This window comes from Lynx canadensis, chromosome C1, assembly GCF_007474595.2.
Source record: "Lynx canadensis isolate LIC74 chromosome C1, mLynCan4.pri.v2, whole genome shotgun sequence".
Taxonomy (NCBI): domain Eukaryota; kingdom Metazoa; phylum Chordata; class Mammalia; order Carnivora; family Felidae; genus Lynx; species Lynx canadensis.
Genome location: NC_044310.1, coordinates 210,119,605 through 210,142,110, shown reverse-complemented (window position 1 = coordinate 210,142,110; position 22,506 = coordinate 210,119,605). Strand labels below are relative to the sequence as shown.

The 22,506-nt window shown below is 43.1% G+C and overlaps 1 protein-coding gene across 5 annotated transcripts; it reads left to right on the top strand.

Annotated features, from left to right (window-relative positions):
* Positions 1-999: 999 nt before the first annotated feature.
* On the top strand, positions 1,000-22,061 carry SLC19A3 (solute carrier family 19 member 3). Of its 5 annotated transcripts, none has more exons than XM_030327242.2 (6): positions 1,000-1,103; positions 13,771-13,922; positions 15,676-16,501; positions 18,330-18,522; positions 19,971-20,112; positions 20,962-22,061. In XM_030327242.2, exons 2-6 carry the CDS (start codon positions 13,773-13,775, stop codon positions 21,136-21,138), a joined length of 1,488 nt encoding a protein of 495 aa, XP_030183102.1. In that variant the 5' UTR covers positions 1,000-1,103; positions 13,771-13,772; the 3' UTR covers positions 21,139-22,061. The 5 variants fall into 5 exon arrangements, with proteins under 5 accessions (XP_030183102.1, XP_030183104.1, XP_030183106.1 ...); XM_030327244.1 differs by lacking the exon at positions 1,000-1,103 and adding an exon at positions 3,805-3,884; XM_030327246.2 differs by lacking the exon at positions 1,000-1,103 and adding an exon at positions 4,078-4,220.
* Positions 22,062-22,506: the final 445 nt, after the last annotated feature.

The window sequence follows — 22,506 nt, the reverse complement described above, 5'->3', positions numbered from 1 at the left end:
CATCGTCTCTCTGTGACTTAGACTATGGCCAAGGGCTATCAGAGAAACACAGAGGTAAACTCAAGGTCCAAAATGAGGTCTTCTCTTGGCAAGAGGTAGGGAGGAAATTATGACACCCTCGACCTTTAAGAAAATTCCAGGGTTCTCTGGTAGGGCCTGGCAGTCAATGTACAAGGGCACTCTGTTGCACAACGAGCAGGGTACTCCCATCCCCAAGGTGTATCTTGGTAACTTATAAATCGATTTTCCGCAAATCATAGAAGGATGAGAATAGAAAAATCCAAGCCAGCAGGACAGTGACCCAGAACGCCTGGAGGACTTTTAATCAATTTCATTTCCAGTCGTAGTCCTTAAAATCAAACAGTATTAATCTTTGGGGAGGGTTTTCCATTTCTACCAAAAGATAACAAAAACATTTTCTTTTCCATTTTAATCAACGAAAACTTCATATTGCTTTTTAAAACAACCTCCGCTTAACAAAAACTACTTAACATTTGAACTATTTGTTCAAATTCTCAAAGGGCAAGAACACCACGCCATCTCACAACCTTGAAAAATAAAGCAAAATAAAAGAGCACCGTGATTATAAACATTAGCTCTGGAGCCGGGATGCCCAGACAAAAATCCAGACGTCTCCGTTTACTATTCCCACTGCCTTCTGCCTCGCTTTCTTCATCTGTAGAATGGGCTTCCTAGCTGTTCCTCTCTCACAAGATTTGGGGAAACGTAAATGGATTTATAGGCAAGGATCTATCTGTAAATAGATCCACACTGTACTCAGTTCATCCTGCTTTATCACACTGATGTGTCAGGATAATACTTTTATTGTTATAAAAGTTGCTCTTTTGGGGTACAGAGGGTAGCAGGTATGAGCTGGCCCTCAGACCTCAGATTTACTTCTCAGAGTTTCCTCTTATAATTAGCATATGCAAAACGTGGGGCGGGGCCTCGGGGCTTCGTGTGTGGCAGGCTCCCTCCCCCGCCCCTACCTTCAGCTCCTGGCCGGACCCAAAGGGACGGCCTCCCGGCCGAAGGGGGCCCTTCCCGGGGGCTCGTTCTCCCGGGATGTGAGAGATTTGGCGAGCAACAGCCCCCTCCTATAGGTAAGACTGCCTGTGCGGGAGGCGAGTTCCTGGCCCAAACACCATCACCCCTAGGTTGCAGCGCTCCCCTTCTCCCCGGTTGCGGCCGCGCGGGCGGGACGCGTCCCCGCGCTGCAGCGGGCGGGTTGGGACTCGCCCGGATTCCCGGGCGCGCCCCGGGCTGCCTCGTGCTGCGCGGCCCCTGCGCTCTCCTGCCAACTCGGTGCTGAAGGCTCGCCCGAGTGGGTCTGGCGAGAATCTCACTTTCAGCCATCTGCAAAACAGACTAAGACTACGACTCTGGGAAAGGGCCAGCATCCCCCATGGTTACACCCGCGTGCACAGATTTTCACCGAAAAGAAACTTCAGCGCAGAATTCTAAATCCCAATCCAAGAAGGGAGACAGGGCTCCCGGTGAGGGAAGCAGCAGCCGGGAACTTTGAAGGGCAGAGCCCTCTCCGCCCCCCACCCCGCCCTCTACTGAGACTACCTTAATTGAAATTAAAGGAAAACACAACCGTACCTTACAATGATATTTCTGGAAAGGAGGCCTTATTCATGAAAGAACATGCACAGCAATTAGTTGGCAAGTCAGTGTTGCTGCTGTAAATGTGCAAAAGGCTTGTGGTTGTGGCGTGGGTGCTTAACGTGTGCAAGGGGTGAAGGAAATGTTTTCTGGAAGTACTCACCAAGCCTGGAACACGTTTGTATCTCCTAAGGCAGAAAGGGGTGTTTTCAGTAAGGTACATCTTTTAAATAGACCCAAACATAACAAACTTCCAAATGTGTCTTCGTAGTAGCTGAAAAGGGCAAAAATACCGAGTTTGCTCAGTCATTGTTGGCCAGAGATCGTCAGTGGTTTCTCAAGGTTGGGTAATGGTGAATCCAATTCAAGGAGAAATATTCAAATGAATTGAGGTGAAGTTATTTAGTGTGTACCTTTTCTGAAGTCACTCTCCCTGAACTATGAGTGCCAAGCTGTGTTCATTCTGGTTGAATTTGCTCTGTGGCTTGCCGGAGGCAGATGGGAAGGAAGCTTTATTGAGCAACTAATGTGTGCGGAGAACCAGATTGAGCAGTTCCTGAGACAGCAGTGGGAGGTGGGTGTGGTTATCCACATTTTAAGAGCCGACTTGAGGGAGGTTATAAGTACATGCCACAAACAGGGGTGGGGTTAGGAGAGGAGGGAGGGGGAGGTGGAACTTGAGCTTCAGACTCCAAAGTCATGCGCTTGTCGCTGAACCACACCGGCCACCAAACCTGGAGAGAGAGAGGGATGAAAAAGAGAAGCCTAAAGCTGGGAAGGTCTGCAGTGAGAGGTCAAAACATTAAATACTATATTCAGTAATTAACAACTATTAGCAAATCATTTAGATGCAGAGGAATAAATTGGATAGGCTGATAATGATGAATGGTAATAAGAACGAAAAGATAATTTTTGGAAAAGGATAATTTTTGTTAAAAGTTTTATTAATTCATAAATAAGGAAACTGGTAATACTGTTACCGCCAGATCAAAGAAAAACCCGAAGAATGGGTATATTTATAGATCGGCAATATTGAGAGGTAAAACCAGTTTTCCATGGGGGTGGGAGCAGAGGTCTGTCCCTTCATTGGATAGAATTCATTTGCGTGTCTGTAGTCAAGAATTATTTCATATTAGGGGCGCCTGGGTGGCTCAGTCGGTTAAGCTTAAGCGGCTGACATCAGCTCAGGTTGTGATCTCACAGTTTGTGAGTTCGAGCCCTGCGTCAGGCTCTGTGCTGACAGCTCGGAGCCTGGAGCCTGCTTCAGATTCTCTGTCTCCCTCTGTCTCTGCCTCTCTCCTGCTCATGCTCTGTCTCTCTCTGTCTCTCAAAAATGAATGCAAGTTAAAAAAAGTAAACAAAAATTTTTTTTCATATTGGTATTGGTTGCTACAGTTTATATAGTTGAAAAATAGCTCAAACTATGCATAGTCTTTCCTTGCAGCACAATTTTTTCCCTAGCCGGGTCCACACAGCTAGCTACCCACACGTGTTGGGCTAGTTGCCCACACGGCATTTCAGTGGCCAGACATGGTCAGTTGACTTGCCATGTAAGCCGTCTGCCAGTTTTATCCCTCCAGCTACACCTGATTCTAGATTGATCTAACCGCAGACAAACAGAGAAGAAACAGCCTGGAGAGGCCTGAGTAATTCATCAGCAGATGTTTCACGCATTTGCAAAACAGAATGACACCATATAGGACAAAATGGAATCTGAAGCCTGTCTCTTAAAGATCACTTGTATCTACTCTTGCCATGTTTTGACCAAAAGCAGAACCATTCTGGTCTGCATATTGAATCTATGGGCCTAATTCACACCTTTTGAAGCTGTGTGGGCTGCTTAATTTCAGCAAAGATGCCCTAGTGTTTGTTTTTGTTATGGTTTTTTTTTGGGGGGGGGTGGGGATACATAAAGGATTATGAGTGGCTGAGAGTAGAGAGTACTGCTTCTTGGTTTTCTGAGGGTCTGAGTCACTTAATACAAAACTTTAGAGACACTAAATTAGACTATTTTTTTTCTCTTTTTGTCTTTTTTAATTTTTATTTCGTAACGTTTATTTATTCTTGACAGAAAGAGACAGAGCGTGAGTGGGGCAAGGGCAGAGAGAGAGAAAGAGGGAGACACAGAATCCGAAGCAGGCTCCAGGCTCCGAGCTGTCGGCACAGACGCGGGGCTCAAACTCGCCATCTGTGAGATCATGACCTGAGCCAAAGTTGGACGCTTAACTGACTGAGCCTCTCAGGTGCCCCTAGACTATTTTAGTACTAACCTTCAGGTGAGTGTTTTTGATATGTTTAACTCCCTGTCTGTGTCTCACAAAGATCGGTTTCTCCTTTTTCTTTTTTTTTTTTTTTTCTGATGAGATTCCAAAAGAGGATGTCTGCGGAAGAGGGTGGGTTCTAGTGTCTCAAGAAGGGGGTGGGCTTTGGTGTATAAATCCATTGCTCTTGACAGCTCAGTCCTGAAGGACTCTAGACTCCCGGAGGGGTGGGGGGGCATTGCGACTAGGACTCCCAGCAGGGGACGTCAGGAAGGAGCTGCAGCCGAATCTGAAGGCAGGAAACTGGATTCAGTTCTGGAAAGAAATAAACTCAGGACACAAAAGGAGCAGGTAACTCTGATTCCCTCTGTTTTATTTTGAAGCGTATCTTATGGAGCCAGACTTACAAAGTTTGTGGTCTGTCCTAGTTTTGATTTGTGGGCACTGTTTTCCATTCCAAATTTTCTAGGACAGACCCAATTTGAAAGATGCTGTTCTGTTTTCCAATTGTCCGTGGTAGAATTTGGAAAAACCTTAGTGCTTACAACAATAAGCAAAGTCCAGGGCTGGGGAAGGTCCCATGCAATGAAATGCTTTAAAAAACATTTTTTAAAATCTTTATTTATTTTTGAGAGAGAGACAGAGTGGGAGTAGGGGAGGAGCAGAGAGAGGGAGACACAGAATCCCAAGCAGCCTCCAGGCTCCGAGCTGTCAGCCCAGAAACCGGTTGGGCTCGACGTGGGGCTGGACATGGGGCTGGACGTGGGGCTTGACGTGGTGCTCGAACCCACGAACCATGAGATCACGACCTGAGCCGAAGTCGGATGCTCAACCAACTGAGCCACCCAGGCGCCCCACAGTGAAATGCTTTTAAAGATTGGGGAGTGGGGAGGGGAAGTACGATGTATTTTTTTTACTTGAAATATAATTTACATACAACATAAAATATGGATTTTAAGTTCGAATGTTTATAATTGTATACACCCATGTATCTGTATCTCATCAAGACATAGGATATTCCATCACTCCAGAAAGTTCCCTTGTGTTCTTGTGCTCTATTGCAATAAGTCCCTCCACTGTCTCCCCGCCCCCCCCCCCACCCCCCAGGCAACCACTGATCCAGTATCTATCACTGTAAGTTACTTTTTGCTGGCTTTAGGACTTTACATACCTTAATGGAATCACAGTTTTGTGCCTGGATTCTTTGGCAGAGCATAACTTTTTAAATATCCACCAAGGTTTTGCAATAGCTCATTTCTTATGTTGCTGATTAAATCAGCGTTCGTTGCCTAAATACACAATATTGTTTATTCCACCCCCATTCACCGTTTAGGAGACATTTCGGTTGCTTCCTGTGTTTTCACTATTGTGAGTATATGGAATTATTGTATAGATTTCCAAATGGTTTTCCAAAGAGTTGTTGGTGGCATTTTACTTTCCCACAAGCGATGTGTACGAATTCTGCTGCTCTAAATCTTTGCCAGCATTTGGTTTGCTAGTCCTTTTGTGCTTAGGCATTCTAGTGGTCGTAAAGTCTTCTCTGTAGTTTTCCTTTCCATTTTCCTCATGGTATCTCTTGATAAGGAGATACGGTTTTTTGATGAAATCCAGTTTATCAATTCATTTCTTGTAAGCTGAGTCCTTTATGTCATTTCAGTGATACATTTTCCAACCTCTATGCCATAAAGACGTTTTCTTCTAGACAGTACTCTGTGGTTTCTAGAGCTGATTATGTCAAATTAGTTTTTGTGTATGGAGTGAAGTAGAGGTCAGGGAAATGCATTTTAAATAAGATGAAGCCTAAAATACAGTAGGGCGAAACTGACCTCCGATCCTGATTTTCAACAGAGGAACAGTAATTAAGCAATTCCCTGGAATCATTTCCCCATACTCTTCCAGCATCAACTTGCCTGGATTCAAGCATGCTGTGGCTCCTTGACTTATTTGGACGTTTCGCTCAAAGTTATATTCTCTTCTTTAGTAAGTAAGTAGTAAGTAGATCGAAAGGCGTAACTTCAGGATGTTGTTCTACTCTGTTGTCCGTGAAGAGGATACATTTCAGTTTTCAGTAATCAGACTTTGGCTTTGCTTCTGACTGGTGAGGGGCTTGGGCCAGCAGTGTTGAAAACCTGAAAGATGGGTTTTTGGAAAGTGTAACAAATGCCTCCCAAACTCTGTTTTTAAAAAGGCTTTGGACCCTGGGGAGTGAAACTGTTTGCAAATGGCATCTCTCTGGACCAGCTGCCCAAGTCTTGGCATTTAGAGGTTGTAAGATTCATGGTCATTTTAAATGACCAGTCTGGTGCTCTGTTGTTTGAAATTGGTGTTTTGACTGCAGTAAACATTCTGGAGAATAATGTGAAAATGAGGCCAGCCCATTTTCAGATGCTAGTTGACTTGTCAGGTATCCTCTCTGAGATGACTAGAATGTTTAATAGGGAGTACTGGGCAGGAATTCGGTGGAGACTGGGGATTCTGGATAGTTTTCTCCTCAGTTGTTGGCACCTCAGTTAATTCTGGCAATATCTTCAAAACAAGCATGAAGGAGGATTTGATAAAATGATGCCTTTCCACTGACCAAGTCCCTGACACTCCAGGCGCTCTGTTATAAGAAACCTTTGGGAAACGGGGTTTGGAAAAGATCTTTACTTGGACTAGGTCATCTTGTCCCTGCATCAGGGAGCTCACAGCTCTGAAAGCTTTGGCTGTGGGAGGAGAATTCCATCTTCACGAAGTGGGTGGTGGAATCTGATCACCTGGAGTCCCCCTAGCTAAGAAGTCTACCCAGTCCACTCCCCAAGGAGCCAGGAAGCCCACCAGCATGGGCCAGTGTCTGCGGTTCTTGCTTTTTAATAGTTGCCTGTTCTACGCAAATGGAAATATACACTCAGAAATATTTGCGGCCACAAAGTTTTTACAGCTATACTTACAGGTGCACACGCATAGCCTATCGTTTAGGAAACAGGACACTGACAGGGCTTGCAGTTTGGATAAAGTCCACATTGGCCTGGACCCAATGGGGTCCCCCATGGCATAGATAAACAATACGTGACCACTTTTGTGTGCACAAATATGGAAATGGTTTCGTTCACACAGTGAGTCGATAAGTTAACTAACTGAAGGAAATACAGCAGAGTGGATGGCTGTAGACTTCAGCAAGCAGAAAATGTGAGTGCTACGTTTACCTTGCGACCCGATCCAAATGGGATCCTGGCAACCGTAAAATCAAGTTTCCTTTTCGCCCTACCATAGAATGATAATGACGAGTATCATTCTTTTGCAGCCAATATAAGAAAGTTGGGAATTTCAGGGGCGATATTATAAATCAAAGAACACTTGAGATTATTGGTAAAGCTATGCACGTTCGTATGGAAAAGCCAGTTGGAAAGATTTAAGGCTGTGGTTAAAGAACAGTAAGAGTGGGGAAAGGTCAATAACGTGGTAACGATTGGAATGAAAGAGAAGACAAAAACATGAACGCTGATATCAGGAGACTGGAAACACGTAAGAAGCTGCATAAAAAGACATTGTTCCGAGGCAGATGAAAACAAAACTAGTGAGAAGTCGCCCCAGCCCAACCTGATCATAGCTGAAACACAAGTAAACCTTAAAGTTTTTAGGAGATGGAGAAAAGTCTCTGAGCACCTTAAAACAAAGTTGGTTTAGATACCCTAACAAAGGGATTCTCATTCTGAAGGCTACAGCATCCCACATACCCTGAAGAAAGGGAGGTGGCCGGAAAACCATGAGATCTTCCAGAACCGGACCCCACGTAGCACCTGAGAGAAGAGACTGCAGACCTGGCTGAAGGGTCCCTGGTGGACGTTAATGAAAAATAATCACTGTTTTCTTGCCACCAAAAAGAGAAAGGAGCATGTCGCTTCCAAAATAAGCTAGGTGGGTCTCTTCCCAATGCAGAAGTGTGGCCTCCAGAGCTCAGGCAAGGTCACAGGTGCTGGCTGATAACCCCAACAGTGCACGTGACCATTTACTACTGGGGCCCACGTGATGTGATGCAATTGCGGAGGTGGTGCAGTTGGTTGGAAGTAAGTGCTCTCTAGTCCACTGGGCAGGGAGAACGCTGGCACCCTGCAGTGGGGGGTGGGGGGGAGCCGTAGCTGGGGGTGAAGCCGAATTGCATGCTCAGCGCTCGCCTCTTCCAGCGGCTGCTGCTAGTGAGAGCTCCCCCTCTGAAGCGCTTTCCCACACGGCCCCGCCAACCAGGGTAAGTTCGGTGGTTGACTCAGCTACGGCTCCAAGTTTCCTCCAGAAGGAGCAGCTGATGCATTGAGCCTCTCTTGTTATTTCTGGCATTTTCACTCTAGATTTCAAGCCACGATCGTCCGATAAGCTGACTTTTGTTTTGGAGAATGTCCTTGTATTGTATTTTCTTTCAACCACCTGCCAAAATAATGTTCTTGGGCCTTTAAAAAAAAAAATAGCAATGGAGCATATGAGTAATATGCGAGAATTATGACTGCAGGAGCAACTTTTAGAAGGATTATCTTAAGCACAGAAAGGGGAAAGGTCGACATCTTGCTTTCAGAGGCATCAAGTCCGAAAATCAATACAATTCACGACCTTGAGTTGGAGTCAGTGAAATGAAGGAAAGTTTAGAGTGTTCTCTAGGGGCAAGATAATATTACAGGGTCAAAATTAATTATCAGTGGAAAAGTAGCAAAAGGACAGTCTTTTCCATGATGGTGCGTTGCTGTGGAGGCTGAGTGCTTTGGAGACAGAACACGTGTTCTATGATGTTAACAGGTATGCTTCTGAGGGACATGTGTAAATATTTAGTCCTATATTTTCTTCTGTAACTTCTTTTTTTAAAGTTTTTTTATGTTTATTTATTTTTGAGAGAGAATGAGTGTGTGTGAGCAGGACAGGGGCAGGGAGAGGGGGAGACAGAGTATCTGAAGTGGGCCCTGCGCTGACAGCAGAGAGCTTGATGCGGGGCTCAAACTCATGAACCATAAGACCGTGACCTGAGCCGAAGTCAGACGCTTAACTGACTGAGCCAGTCCTGTGCAACTTCTAGCCCTATGACTGTGTCCCACAGAAAGATGTAATATAAGGTGTGATCATTTTTCTATGTTTATATGTTGATAACCCAAACGAAGCCCAGAAAAAAATAGGCTCACTCTGTGGTGCCCTTGGATTTTTAATATATTTTTCTGCAACATAAAAAAAAAATAATTCTGTTTACAACTCACTGAATGTTCTTGACACCCACAATCTGAAAAACACTCTCCCAAAACAAACAAGGAATTGGAATCTTGAGGGTATGACCAGGCCTCTCCACGCAAGGGGTAAGATTACTGAACTTGGAATTGGAAAAAACAAGTACAGGCAAGTACAGGAAAAAAAGTCCAGGCTCTAATGTTCATTAAAGGTGAAAAGCTGCACAAACATGACTGCCTCTGGCCCTCAATTTTCTCGTCTATACAATGAGGACAATACCGTCTCCTCTATCTACCTCACAAAGTCTTCAAGGAAAAAATCAGACAATTTTCCAAATATAAAAAAGTATAGACTGTGTAATCTGATTATCACTATCATCGTCTTGGTGACAGAAAAGAATAGCATCTCTTCAATAAGATAAAAATAAAAGGTAGTGATCAATACCTCCAGACTTTATGAGACCATTAGCCAGAGGTTTCTTCAAGAGGAGAGAATGATTTGGGCAGTACCTGGATTGTTGGGTTGGAAACCCAGGGGCCACATTGACAGTGACTCTGGGGACACCTGGCGAGGAAATGAGAGGAAAACGTCCAGGAGGTGAAAATGGTGCCGCAGAAGTAGGAGATGCCTACCCCTCCAAGTAGAGGGAAGATGCAAACGTGACACCAACAGACCCGATCCTGAACTCAATCTTAACCTTTCTTAGCGGAGTGGCCATGAGCCATGAGGAGGCTCCATTCCCATGTCTGAGAAATTGGCGACATTTTAGAGACATATAAAAAATATGGAATTACAATTGATCCTCAAACAACATCAGGATGAGGGATGCCAATGCCCCGTGCGGTTGAAAATGCACGTAGTAAGCTTTTGACGTAATAAACATCCTAAACTTAACTACTACTAGCCTACTGTTGACTGGAAGCCTCACTGATAACAAAACAGTCGATTAACACCTATTTTGTATGTTATATGTATTATATACTCTATTCTTACAATCAAGTAAGCTAGAGAACAAAATCATAAGGAGGAGAAAATAGATTTACAGTACTGTACTGTACTTATCAAAAAAAAAAAAAATCCACCTGTAAGTGGACCCACGCAGTTCAAACGTGTTGTTCAAGGGTCAACTGTATAACCCATAATATGAAATATAATAAATTAGGGGCACCTGGGGGGGGTTCAGTCGGTTAAGTGTCGACTTTGACTCAGGTTCAGGATCTCGCGGTTCACGGGTTCCAGCCCCGCATCAGGCTCTGTGCTGACAGCTCGGAGCCTGGAGCCTGCTTCTGATTCTGTGTCTCCTTCTCTCTCTGCTCCTCCCTGCTTGCACTCTCTCTCTCAAAAAATAAACACTTTTAAAAAGTTAAAAAAATATTAAATATAATAAATCTGTATTACATATATAATTATATGTATGTTTATTTCACATAATCATAGCTAATAATTATGATTTATATAACAAATACCTGCATATGATTATTGTGTTATATGAAAATCTAATAACTATAGATAAATACATATAATGTATATAATTAGGATCGTTCTAAGGATTAGAGACAATCATTAAACGTCTAATACAATGCTTGTGTCTCATACAATAACGGATACGATGCTTGGTGTAAAGCAGGAGGCCAGCGAACAATAGCTGATAGATTGTTGTCATCTTACCCGTGTGAGTTGCGGGCTTTTACATGAGGAAGAAAAAATAAATCAGTGCCTTCAGAAGGTGGGTGAAAGGTCATGCTGGGCTGGAGAATTTCAGATACCCATCTGTGTGCTGTGATAACTGAAGGAGCCAGAACCTTGCTGTTGATTCAACGCTAGATACAGGCACTCCAGGGTCCCTGCTAGAAACGGATTTGGGCTGAATGGGACAGAATGGGTCCCAAACAGGGAGTGATGTGTGCACATGAAAGGGTTGGTGGGTCGAGGCAGACAGAGCGTGAGAAGCATATTCAAAACACCACGGTCGCCTCGGGATTTTTCCACCTGTCCTGGACTCTTCAGGCCCTAGAGAGCCAGAAAAGAATTTCGGGGTCTTATGTGTCTACATGTAGTTTTGCAAAAGCTCCCTGGACGGTTTCCATCCACTTCGCCCTCCACCCTGTTAAGATCCAAGGCCGTGGCGTGGAGCCAGTGTCCCTGGGGGGTTGAGTAACGGGCGAGTGGTCCTTGGGCCTCCTGTGTCAGAATCTCTGTGTGTATAAACACAGATTCCTGGGCCTCCATACCTACTGACCCACGCATTAGTGATAGAGTCCGGGAGTCCATATTTTTACCAAGCTCCCAGGCCATCTGATAAGCCAGTCAAGTTCACACAGTCCTTGTTAACAGACCAGCGTAGGAAGGGATTATGGAAAGAAGCTAGTGCTAGACAAAGAGAACTTGGGGTAGGGGAAGGTGAAAATACAGCCATTCGCCTCTGAGAAGTCTCCCAACGGGCAGTCACGATGGCTGTGGCCCTGAAGAATAGACACTAGGCAAGACATGGCCTTGGTAAGGGTCTGGGAGCTCCTGTTGCCATTAAACCAGGAAACTTGAACTCCTCTGCCCAGTCCTTCTTGGTTAATGGATACCTGCTTTTGTTTGGTTAGATGCCTTCTATTTCCTCTGGCCAGAAACAGAGTTAGAACAGTTAAGAGTAACAACAGTTAATAGAACAGTTAAGAGACGAAGGGGCAGGTAATCCAGAGGGCTCTTAACAGCCCAGGGAGCCCTGAGAGCACTGCTAGTTCTCTGAGATGCATGGAGAAGATGAAGGTGACGACTTGAAGTCAGTGGACAATCCATGGTCAACATAGATGGAGAGAATATTCTAGACGTGGAGTCCACAGATATCACCCCATTAAGACCACCCTTTGAAAGACGGGCAAGCCTCAAGAATTGCCGACCTCTGATAGACTTTTAGACTTTTCCACGAGAACATTACTTACAAAAAAAGAAGGCCCCAGCAGGTCTCTGGAGCTTCTAGCAACCACTCAGGAAGAGATAAATCCCAAGCACTGAGGGCCGAGGGCAGTCAAACCCAGTATGCTCTTGGCAAAATTTTCATGTTGTCAGCCTTGCTTGCAATTATGATCCCATCCAAATTCTGATTTCCATTGTCTCTGCGCTGCTTCATTGAGGGTTTTGTTGACATAAACAGACAGTGTTCCCCTCATTTAACTCCAGATAGGAACCATGCAGCGGTCTGAGGTCACCTTATGAAAAGATGGGGTGGGTGGCAGACCCATGGTGTGACCCAGTAGGCCCTCCCCACATCCCTCTTCCTCTTCCTGGATCCCTGGAATTTCACTCAATGACTTGCTCCTCTGGAGTGAGCATTACTTTCCCTCTCTTGGGTCCACTTTCAAACTACAATTGACCTGGGAAGCTCTATGTAGTAAGTCATAATCTTTAAGACAAATGTGTTCGTGAAAACACTTTCTCCCCTCACCTCAAGGGGAGGTTGTCAGTAGCTTACTAGTGAAATAGTTAAGCCCAGTGAAATAGGGCCACCAGAATGAGACAGAGTGGAGCAGGAGAAGGGACCCAGAGAGAAGTCAGGGAGATCTGCACTCAAATCTTGACCGTGTGGCTTGAAGCCAGTTGTAGGACACCCTGGATCTCCCATAGGCTCACCTGGGAATTTGGGGAAATAGTGTATATTTTACAGCTATTATTAGGACTTAATTAGATAACGTGCCGAAAAGCCTCATACTCACAACAAGTTAGTTTCCTCCCTATAAATTATCTCAGAGAACTTAACCTCATCCAAGGCCACCAAAAATGTATATATTTTGTAAGTAAAGCTTGATCCAAAATAGGAAGGAATAAGAAGGAATTTTCCTATTGCAGATAATCCATTGGACTTTTTGTCTGAAATTTGAACTTCAAGCAATCTCATCTGTGGGTTAGGAACAAAGTATAAACCATTAATGAGCTGCCTGCCCCACTGAGGGGTGTAAAGCTGCAGACTGAGACAAGAAATGGACCCAGTCGTAATGAAAAGCAGAATAACAGTCTACAAAGCGATGCCTTTCATTCCCAACGTAGAATTAGCATCAATCTGGAAAAGGGGGGGAAACATGGAAAAATGGCCAGTTGGATCTGTACCTGGTTTAATTTTTTTTTAACTGAAGAATTATAAATTCTCAGATTGGAGACACCTAACAAAAGTATCTTGGGTGTCCGTTATGTGTCAAGCACAATACTAATCAAGGGATAGTGTAATAGAGAGATAAATGTGTGAATAAAGACGTGCCATTCGACGTGTTAAAGATTTCACGGTCACGGTGCAAAATATAGTGGGCAGATTCGTAGCAACTTGATCGACTAAATGGGTATTCAGTTACATTTGACCTCCGAAAGGTACTTCACCTACCACACGTACACCAGTAATTCACCAATCAATGTTTTACTTACTCTCGAACATTGATTAACCCATTGTTTACCATTTATTAGTAACTACTCGTTATCATGTTTGTGATGGAGAACACTAGGGAAGTGTGACCCTGTCCCAGCAATAGTGAGGACCAAGCCCGTTGACAAAGAAGGGTTTGACTGGCGCACCTAAGGAATATCTGAGAACACTTACTCGTCACTCACCTTTCCATTTCAACTGCAGACAGGTGAAATTTTATCCTTTCACAAAATGTTTAGCAGTCGGGTTTTCTTTATATCCAAGATAGCAAAAATAATTAAACATCAGCTAATTTTGGCTTTGTTTCCATTTGATCAGCAATGGGTTGTTTCAAAGCTTCACCGAGCCATTCCTGGATTTATCCCACCGTGATCCTGTGTTTATTTGGATTTTTCTCCATGATGAGACCCTCAGAACCTTTCTTAGTCCCGTATTTATCTGGACCAGATAAAAACCTGACCAGCTCAGAGGTAAATTGATACATATACATATCTTAACGTGGTTTAATTTTACAGCTTTCGGACGGGACTTTGGGTTAGGGTTTCTTTCAACTTGAGACGTTAACACACTGACCTCAGTGATCCTATTTTCATGGTATTTGTCATTTAATACAACTATTCAAACTACTCTTTCCTTCTCACACTTGCAATGTGTGTAATATGGGTAATAGCTATATGTGTAATAACTATCTTAATTCTTGTGGAGTCCTACCATTAGTTTCAACGCATGGTAACTTTCAGGTCTCAATGGAATCTGTTAAACAAATCCTAAAGTCAAGTCTCTGCCAGGCACAGGATCCAGTCCTAAGAAACTTTCAGGCTGCCGAGGTAGGAGCAGGATCTGGTAAAGAATTGCATCATTTCTGTAGGACACTTACTCAGTCTTGAAAAACTATTAACCAGCAGGTGAGACATTAACAGCTTTATCTCCCAGTTTTAGCTTCCCCTGAAGACGGAATTCTCTTACGTAAAAGATTCACCTCCCTTTTTATAACAAGTGCAACAAGAAAATGCACTCACCCAATGGGAGCGCTACCGTGGGCTGGTTTTGTAAGCTCCAGCCATAGCCATGAGAAACACTGCAGGGTGGGCAACTCTGCCCAGAAGGCTAATTGATGCTAGTTATTTGGTGGTGAGGTGCGAAGGACAGGAAAGCAAACTTGTTGTGGGGTGATGTAATATCAGTTAGGGGCGACTCTGTTTCCAGTTTTGTCCAGATGGAAGCCTGTCAGGACTAAGACAAAACAAAGGACAAAGACAGGTCCAAAACCAGCCAATGAACTCGCTGGGGGCTGCTTCTGTGACCACTACAGACCAGTTAATGCACCCATGCTGACAGGTGCCGCTCAGTCCCACTAGCCTTTCAAATCACTGAACTGTTCCTCATCATTGACCTTGGGACCCATGGAGGTTGCTGTAGACAGCAGAGAGGCACAGGACAAAGGCTGGTGCGAATGAGTCTCTGCCACACCCATCCTGCCCCAAAGATCAACTCCTTTGGTCGGTCTTTCCTTTCTTTGAATGATCACTGAGGTCCCCTGCATTTCGGACGATAGCCATGTGATGCCCACATCAAATTGAGGCCAGAATTGAGCAAGCAGAGATCAACCAGTAGCATTGGGAGAGAAGAGGGTTAAGGAGCCCAGCAAATTTGGCACCGAATTTTCTGTGCATTACTTGTTCCCACTTTGTAATTCTGCAAGGTTATTGAGTCTTTGCTGTCTTCAGACAGTATCCTCATCAGACTGTGGATTTTTATGACGCGGTGATGGATCAAATAAACGTAAAGGTTGTCCGATTCTTCTAACATTGGGGCTGCTTTGTCTAACGTTAAAACCTTTGAACAGGAAGGGGACAGTATATTTTAAGAGGCTGAAAACCCCAGAAGTGTCTGTTGAACGATTGTTAACTAATTTAACTCAAATGTACGTACTATTTAAATTTTAAGAGTTCGGATTCCACATGAAGCAAATATATTCTGTTGGGATTCGCATAAACTGATAAACTGGTTTGGTTTTAGAGAAGGGGGAGGAGCTGTCTTTTCCTCGAAAATCAGTTTTCTGTCGTGCTCTTCGCTAACACGAAGACTATGCTATCCAACCGGACGCAGAATTTGATAGTGGGCGAGCCACCTATACTATAGCAGTGTACTACCTAAAAAGGTTTCTATCTCTTTCACCTCCTGGCGCTTCGTGGTCACGTGATCCATCTTTCAACCTCACAGATCACAAATGAGGTCCTTCCCATCTGGACATACTCTTACCTGGCACTGCTGCTCCCAGTGTTCATCGCCACCGACTACGTCCGCTACAAGCCAGTCATTATCCTGCAGGGGATCAGCTTCGTCGTCACCTGGCTGCTGCTTGTGTTTGGCCAGGGAGTGAGGGCCATGCAGGTGGTAGAGTTCTTCTATGGGACGGTCTCCGCCACCGAGGTGGCCTACTATGCCTACATTTACAGCGTGGTCAGCCCGGAGCACTACCAGAAAGTGAGCGGCTACTGCAGGAGCGTCACCCTGGTGGCCTACACGGCGGCCTCGGTGCTGGCCCAGCTCCTGGTATCCCTGGCCAGCCTATCGTACTTTCACCTCAACGTCATATCCTTGGCCTCTGTCTGTGTGGCCCTTCTTTTCGCCCTGTTCCTACCAATGCCTGAGAAGAGCATGTTTTTTCATGTACAACCCAGCAAAGAAGTACAAAAGCCACCAAACAACACCGCAGTGTTAGATGAAACTTACAAGATTCCCACACCAGGTGGCGAAGAGAAACCCGCTTCAGAAATACCCACCATTTCAGGGACCCTGGAGGGTCGGCGGGTGAGCAATCCGGTGCCAAGAAATGTCGCCTTGAGAGTTTTTGTGCAGTGGTTCCAAGATTTGAAGGGTTGCTACTCCTCACATCATCTTTTTTACTGGTCTCTGTGGTGGGCCTTTTCCACAGCAGGTTTTAACCAAATTTTGAACTATGTTCAAATCCTGTGGGATTACAAGGCACCATCCCAAAATTCTTTCATCTATAATGGGGCAGTAGAAGCTGTTGCAACCTTTGGAGGTAAGTAAACATTGATTTATCTTCCTTTGATGGGCTACCCCCATTGAGTTTATGTCTCCAGTTGCTAAACTCAACTCCACGGTGGTTCTGTTCAGAAAGCATATTAATCTTCTCTCTCTCTCTCTTTTTCTTTTCTTTTCCTTTTTTTTTTTTTTTTGGAATGGAAAGTACAGGAGATAAAAAGAAAAAGAAGACCATGACACTTTTATTTAATGTGAGAGTTACAATGGATAACTCGAGAGCTCAGGATTAGGCACCAAATGATTAAATTCTAGCCAAATTCCTAAGATTCCATTTCATCCTCAGGAAAGGTGCTAATAACGCCCCTTGTTCTTCCAGGATTGTTTTTAATATCCAAAAGAAAATACTCACCGTGTATATAAGTGAGTAGATTTTATTATTTTAGAAAATGGATGAAACTCTTACGACTTCCGGATTACCAGGGAAAGAGTTTTGTTAATAAAGGATTTGATTTAGCTCATGCTCACCTTTAGCAGCTTTAGGTTCTACACCAGATAGCTCCAAAAGTAACTTTCTTAAGAGATCTAAATGAGAAGTGGGATATATGTGAGAGTCAGGATTCTAATGTCAGAAGGAAATCTGCCTTTGAAGTTTACAATAAATATTTATATCCTGGTAAATGAGAACTTAAATTCAACTGAGACTTTAAAGATATTTTCTAGGAAGTAAGAGATTTCCACACCCTGACATTTACAAAAAATGTCAGAAAACTCATGGAGTGTCTGTTCTCTTATTGTCTCTCCTTTGGGAGGCCTCATCTTAATTCCTGCAAATCAGGACTGCACTGGAATGGGTTTATTGAAATTATTTCCCCTATGTTCCAAATTCAGGGCGAAAAAATAATTTTATTTCTTTGTAGCACTGGTTCTTTCCTGGATCACATGTGGAAAGGGAATTAATCAAACGTTAGTCATTTGAAAATAAATACCTTTCATTTTGTTAAAGAGAACTATAAAGACTAACCCTGATTACTGTCAATTATTCAATCTCTTCTTTTTAAGTTTATTTTTTATTTCTTTGTTTTGAGAGAGAGAGCATGCTCAAGTATGAGTGGGGGTCAGGGCAGAGAGAGAGAGAGAGAGAGAGAATCCCAAATGGACTCCATGCTCAGCACAGTGCCCGAATCGCAGAACCCCAACACAAGACTCAAGCCCACGAACCGTGAGACCATGACCTGAGCCAAAATCAAAAGTCAGACACTCAACCAACTGAGCCACCCAGGTGCCCTAGTTACTCAATCTCTTAAACCCCATAAGTCAATATCGAGTTCACCCAAATGAGGCCAGATCTCAAAGACACTGAGATGGAGACTAAAGGACTAAGATTACTAATAAAGACCAAAAGGTTCTACTCAGTGCAACACATCTGTTACCCATTGAAAAAATTTACGGTAAAAAGACAATAAAGAAAGGCAAGTGTGGATGGGCTAGGTGTACTATCTAAGCAGCTGTCTCATTCTTCTCTATCCCTGCCCTTCACCTGTTGTAGTCACTGACTGGTTTGTGTGCTGTGTACCCCAGTCTGCTGTGGTAAAGAAACTTTCTGGCCCCTCTGCAGGGTGCAGTTCATGGCATGTAGCAGATACGAATTGAAACTGATTGGAAGAATAGGAGGTAAAGGGAGAAGCCAGAAGAAAGCATGGTTGAGAAAGAGATAAATCCACATTCAGGTGGATCACACTATTTTTGTGAAAGCCATATATTCATCTTGTAGATTTACCTATGACCTGGATTTTTGAAGGGAGCATGTTGACATATCCTGTGTGTAAAGTCATTGTGTTGGATCTCCCTTAATGTTTCTTTTCCAGGGGCCGTGGCTGCCTTTGCCGTGGGCTTTGTGAAAGTCAACTGGGATCTCCTGGGAGAGTTGGCTCTAGCGATCTTCTCCATCATTAGTGCAGGCTCTCTGTTTCTCATGCATTACACAACCAACATCTGGGTATGCTATGCTGGCTATTTAATATTCAAGTCCAGCTATATGCTTCTTATAACCATAGCAGCGTAAGTATTACCAGCCATGTCTCTCCACACCTAAACCCACGCCATATTCTCCCTTCTGTTGCATTTCGAGAGTTTCTTTCAGAATTTCAGAAGGATTTTAATCGATTGCAGTATTAAATGTTGATTACATATTAAATTGGACACAATTAAGCCGTGTTTTCATTTAACTGTTTGCCCTCTGAATGTTGCTAAGGTCAGTCATCAGAGAAAAAACAAAGTTGTGTGGGTTCATAAACCAAAAGCAATGATGCACTGTCAGGTCGTGATTTTTATTGCAAGCCATTTACCCTCACGGGGTATGGTGCAACCTGATTTTGAATGATCACACGTCGATTTCATGACCGATTTCATTGGTTTATGTAATTGTAGGCATATGCTTTTGTGTGAAGCAAAATATACTCAGAAAGTTATAAAAAGTTGTATTTTGAAAGAAGTAGATGCAACAATTATAAGAAACTGTATATCCCAGAAACCTTTTTTTTTTTTTAACAGTGAAAAATGTTTTGTTATGTATATAGAAGTGCAAATAAAGCCGACTGTAGGAAATAAGCTTTGGTATTAACCAAAGAGATAAGAAACATTTAAATTTCAAGTCACAGGAAAGAGGTAGAGCCAAAAGCTGTATTAAATTTTGGTTTTTAATGTGTGAAAAATATTTGATAAGCAATTGATGAAACACGGAAATATAAGCACCATGGGAAAAGATCATGGAACAAAAGAAAGAAAGTTTGTTGGCAGGTTTACTTTTTTCATGGAAATATGTCAGTTTAATGAATCAAGTTTCTTTTTTTAACGTGAGGGCGTTGTTAAGGTAGGATTACTTTACTTCTTTTCATTTTAAGGATATTCAGAACCCAAAGCCTTTCACCTTTGTTCCAAGGGAGAGCGCTCGAGAACATACATCTGCCACTCATTCATGAGTTGTAAGATACAGAATCTATCAAATTATCAAAAATTCATTACAGATTCACTCAGCTGCATAGCCAGGCATGATCTGATCTTCCAGTGAATAAATAATTCACCTACAAAAATTTGAAACTGTGAATACAATTGACAATAAAAAGAATAACGCTCCAAACGATTCCATAGATTGGGCGGTGCTTACATTTTCACAAAAATTCGCTGCGAAAAGGTATCAAAAATCAGATAGCATCGAATATTCTCAGGTTATGAGTGAGACCTGAGAACATTTAGGTTTCATTTCTGGAAGCACTAAATTGGAGAGGAGGAATTTTGTCCTATTTCCTTCAACTGTATTTTAATTCGGCCTTCAACTGTATTCTTTACTTCCCTTTCTTTGCTCTGCCCCTTTGTCGAAACTGGAGGAGATTTAGACAAAAAGTGCGGGTAACAAGTCACCACATTTATCTTCAGTTTCTGTCTTTTAAAGGTAAGAATCCCACGTGTACTTTGTTTCCAAAAAAATGTAATTCAACGTTTAATGATAGATTTCAGATTGCAGTTAATCTGAGTGTGGAGCGCTATGCCCTGGTGTTTGGAATGAACACCTTCGTGGCCCTGGTGATCCAGACCATTATGACAGTGATCGTAGTAGATCAGAAAGGACTCAACCTGCCTATCGGCATTCAGGTAAGCTGCAGGATTGTTGTTTCCTACTCGGGTAGTTGCAGGGAGTGTAGAATAACCAGGTAATCGCAAAGGGTTTTTGTCAACCTCACCACTGCCAAGCCTTCGTTTCTTGAATTGCTTAGCTAAATGCTTAAGTCAGCAATTTCCTTTTCCCTGCTCCACTGAGGTACTTGAAATCAGCCCAATCTCACATTTTACGTATGGATCTGGAAAAGGCAGGGATAAGGCATGTAAGAAGTAACCTCATTATCTAAAATTCATCCTTGGGGACATTACATATGGCGTTGCACTGTCCTGCAAACATACACACATATCAGTGGGATTTAGTGGGGTTTTTTCACTATTGGTGATGTCAGCTGGCGTTTGAACCCAAGCAACCTTGGCTCCAGAACCCGCATTCTTAGTTACTGCGTTTCTTTTTTTTTTTTTTTTAATTTTTTAAAAGTTGATTTATTTTTGAAAGAGAGAGATAGAGCATGAGCGGGGGAGGGGCAGAGAGAGAGAGAGGGAGACACAGAATCCGAAGCAGGCTCCAGGCTCTGAGCTGTCAGCACAGAGCCCGATGTGGGGCTCGAACCCACAAACCGTGAGATCATGACCTGAGCTGAAGCCGGACATTTAACAGACTGAGCTACCCAGGTACCCCTAGTTACTGCATTTCTTACACTTTCATACTTGATTCTTCTAAGATAGAAGAAAGTATTGTGCAAATCTAATTGACTCATATTAAGATCCTGGGTCTTAGTTATCTCATAATGCAAGCAAATCAACAGCACCACTATGTGTTATCAATAATAGACACAGTCATATTTTGTGTGTGTCTAATTAATTCTACTTGTTTTTCTCTAGTTTCTAGTTTATGGGAGTTATTTTGCAGTTATTGCTGGCATTTTTCTAATGAGAAGCATATACATCATCTGCTCAACCAAGTTCCAAGAGCAGCCGCAGAGCTCTGCTACATGTCAGAATCCAGCTGAGCCCCACCCAGACGGACCCAGGAATGTCAACATGGAAACAAAGCTCTAACCTCATGGCAACCACTACCTCCACTGAGAAAGGACCCGCCTGGTCACAAAGTCACCGAGTGACACAAAATGACACACTTCTTAAGTCTGGATTTCAAGGAACCTTTTCAAAACCCCAACAAAATATCGGTTTTAGACCAGATGTCTATGTGCCCAGCTGGATGCATTCAACAGGTCCCGTCACCTCAGTCAAACAGTCCGTGCTGGGGACCCCAGGGAGTAGCAAGGACTGGGAAATTCTGGTTCTGATTACTCTTTAGGACATGCAAATGGCGTGGAAACAAACCACGAGAAACTCCAGCCGTTCTGGAGTTGATGTTCCCGACTCCAGAGCAGAAATACTAACTAGATTCACCTTGTTGCTTGGCTCACATCTTTGTTTTATCTTGCTGAAACTGGCAAGAGAGGGGACATTTTTTGTCACATGGCCATTTTCCTTCTTCTTCTATTCAGTATATTTCTATATAGCATGCAGTTCTCTGAGAGAATTTCAAGGTTTGGTCCCATTTCTGAGGATCCCTCTTCAATCCTGATAACATGGCATTATTCACAAGCTAAAATTTGGTAATATCACCATTTAATTCGGTCATGATTATTTTTCGCTTTGTGTTCTGCTGAGCTTTGTTGTTAAAAATCTACCTCAGGAATAGCTCCAGGCGTTCCTGGATATCCACAGAATGACATTCAAGTCAATTCCTCGTGACCATAGGGGGGACAACGAGCTTTCTCCCTACCATGACCCCAGACAGGTGTTTTAATGCTGTGTCCATGTGATCTCTGTGTAAAACAGAGAAACTTAACTAGAAATTTCTAGGACTTTTTAAGTATTTTTAAGTAAGAAAATACTAATAGGGTGGGGGAAATGCCTAATTTTTAAAGGGCAGCGCTTGTGCCAAATAAAATAATGTGGGCAAAAATATTAAAGAGTCTTTCTAATTTTTGGATGAATTGTGCTGAGAATCATCTGTGCTTGTCCTTTGCAACTTCAATAGAAGACAGATTGAGCAGTCTGCCATGGAAATATAGAATGCCGATTCAAGATTTGTGTTTCAGATATACTTTTCTCCAAATTCTAAAATCCAATCACTGGACTGAAGATAAAACTCAGCCCCAAAGCCAACATTTACTTACTAGGGAAAAGTAATGATGTTGCTACTTCTATCAAAACCAACGAAAGGATGACCACTATTATTCTTCCTATTTAATTGATTGGACTAGTGGTATAAACCAACACAGTTAGACAAGCAAAAAAATGAGAAGTGAAAAAGTGTACTAGAGGAGGCAAAATTATCATTATTCCAGAGACTACAAGCATACACCCAGAAGACTCAACTAAAAACTAAGATCACAGTATAGAAAGTAAATATAT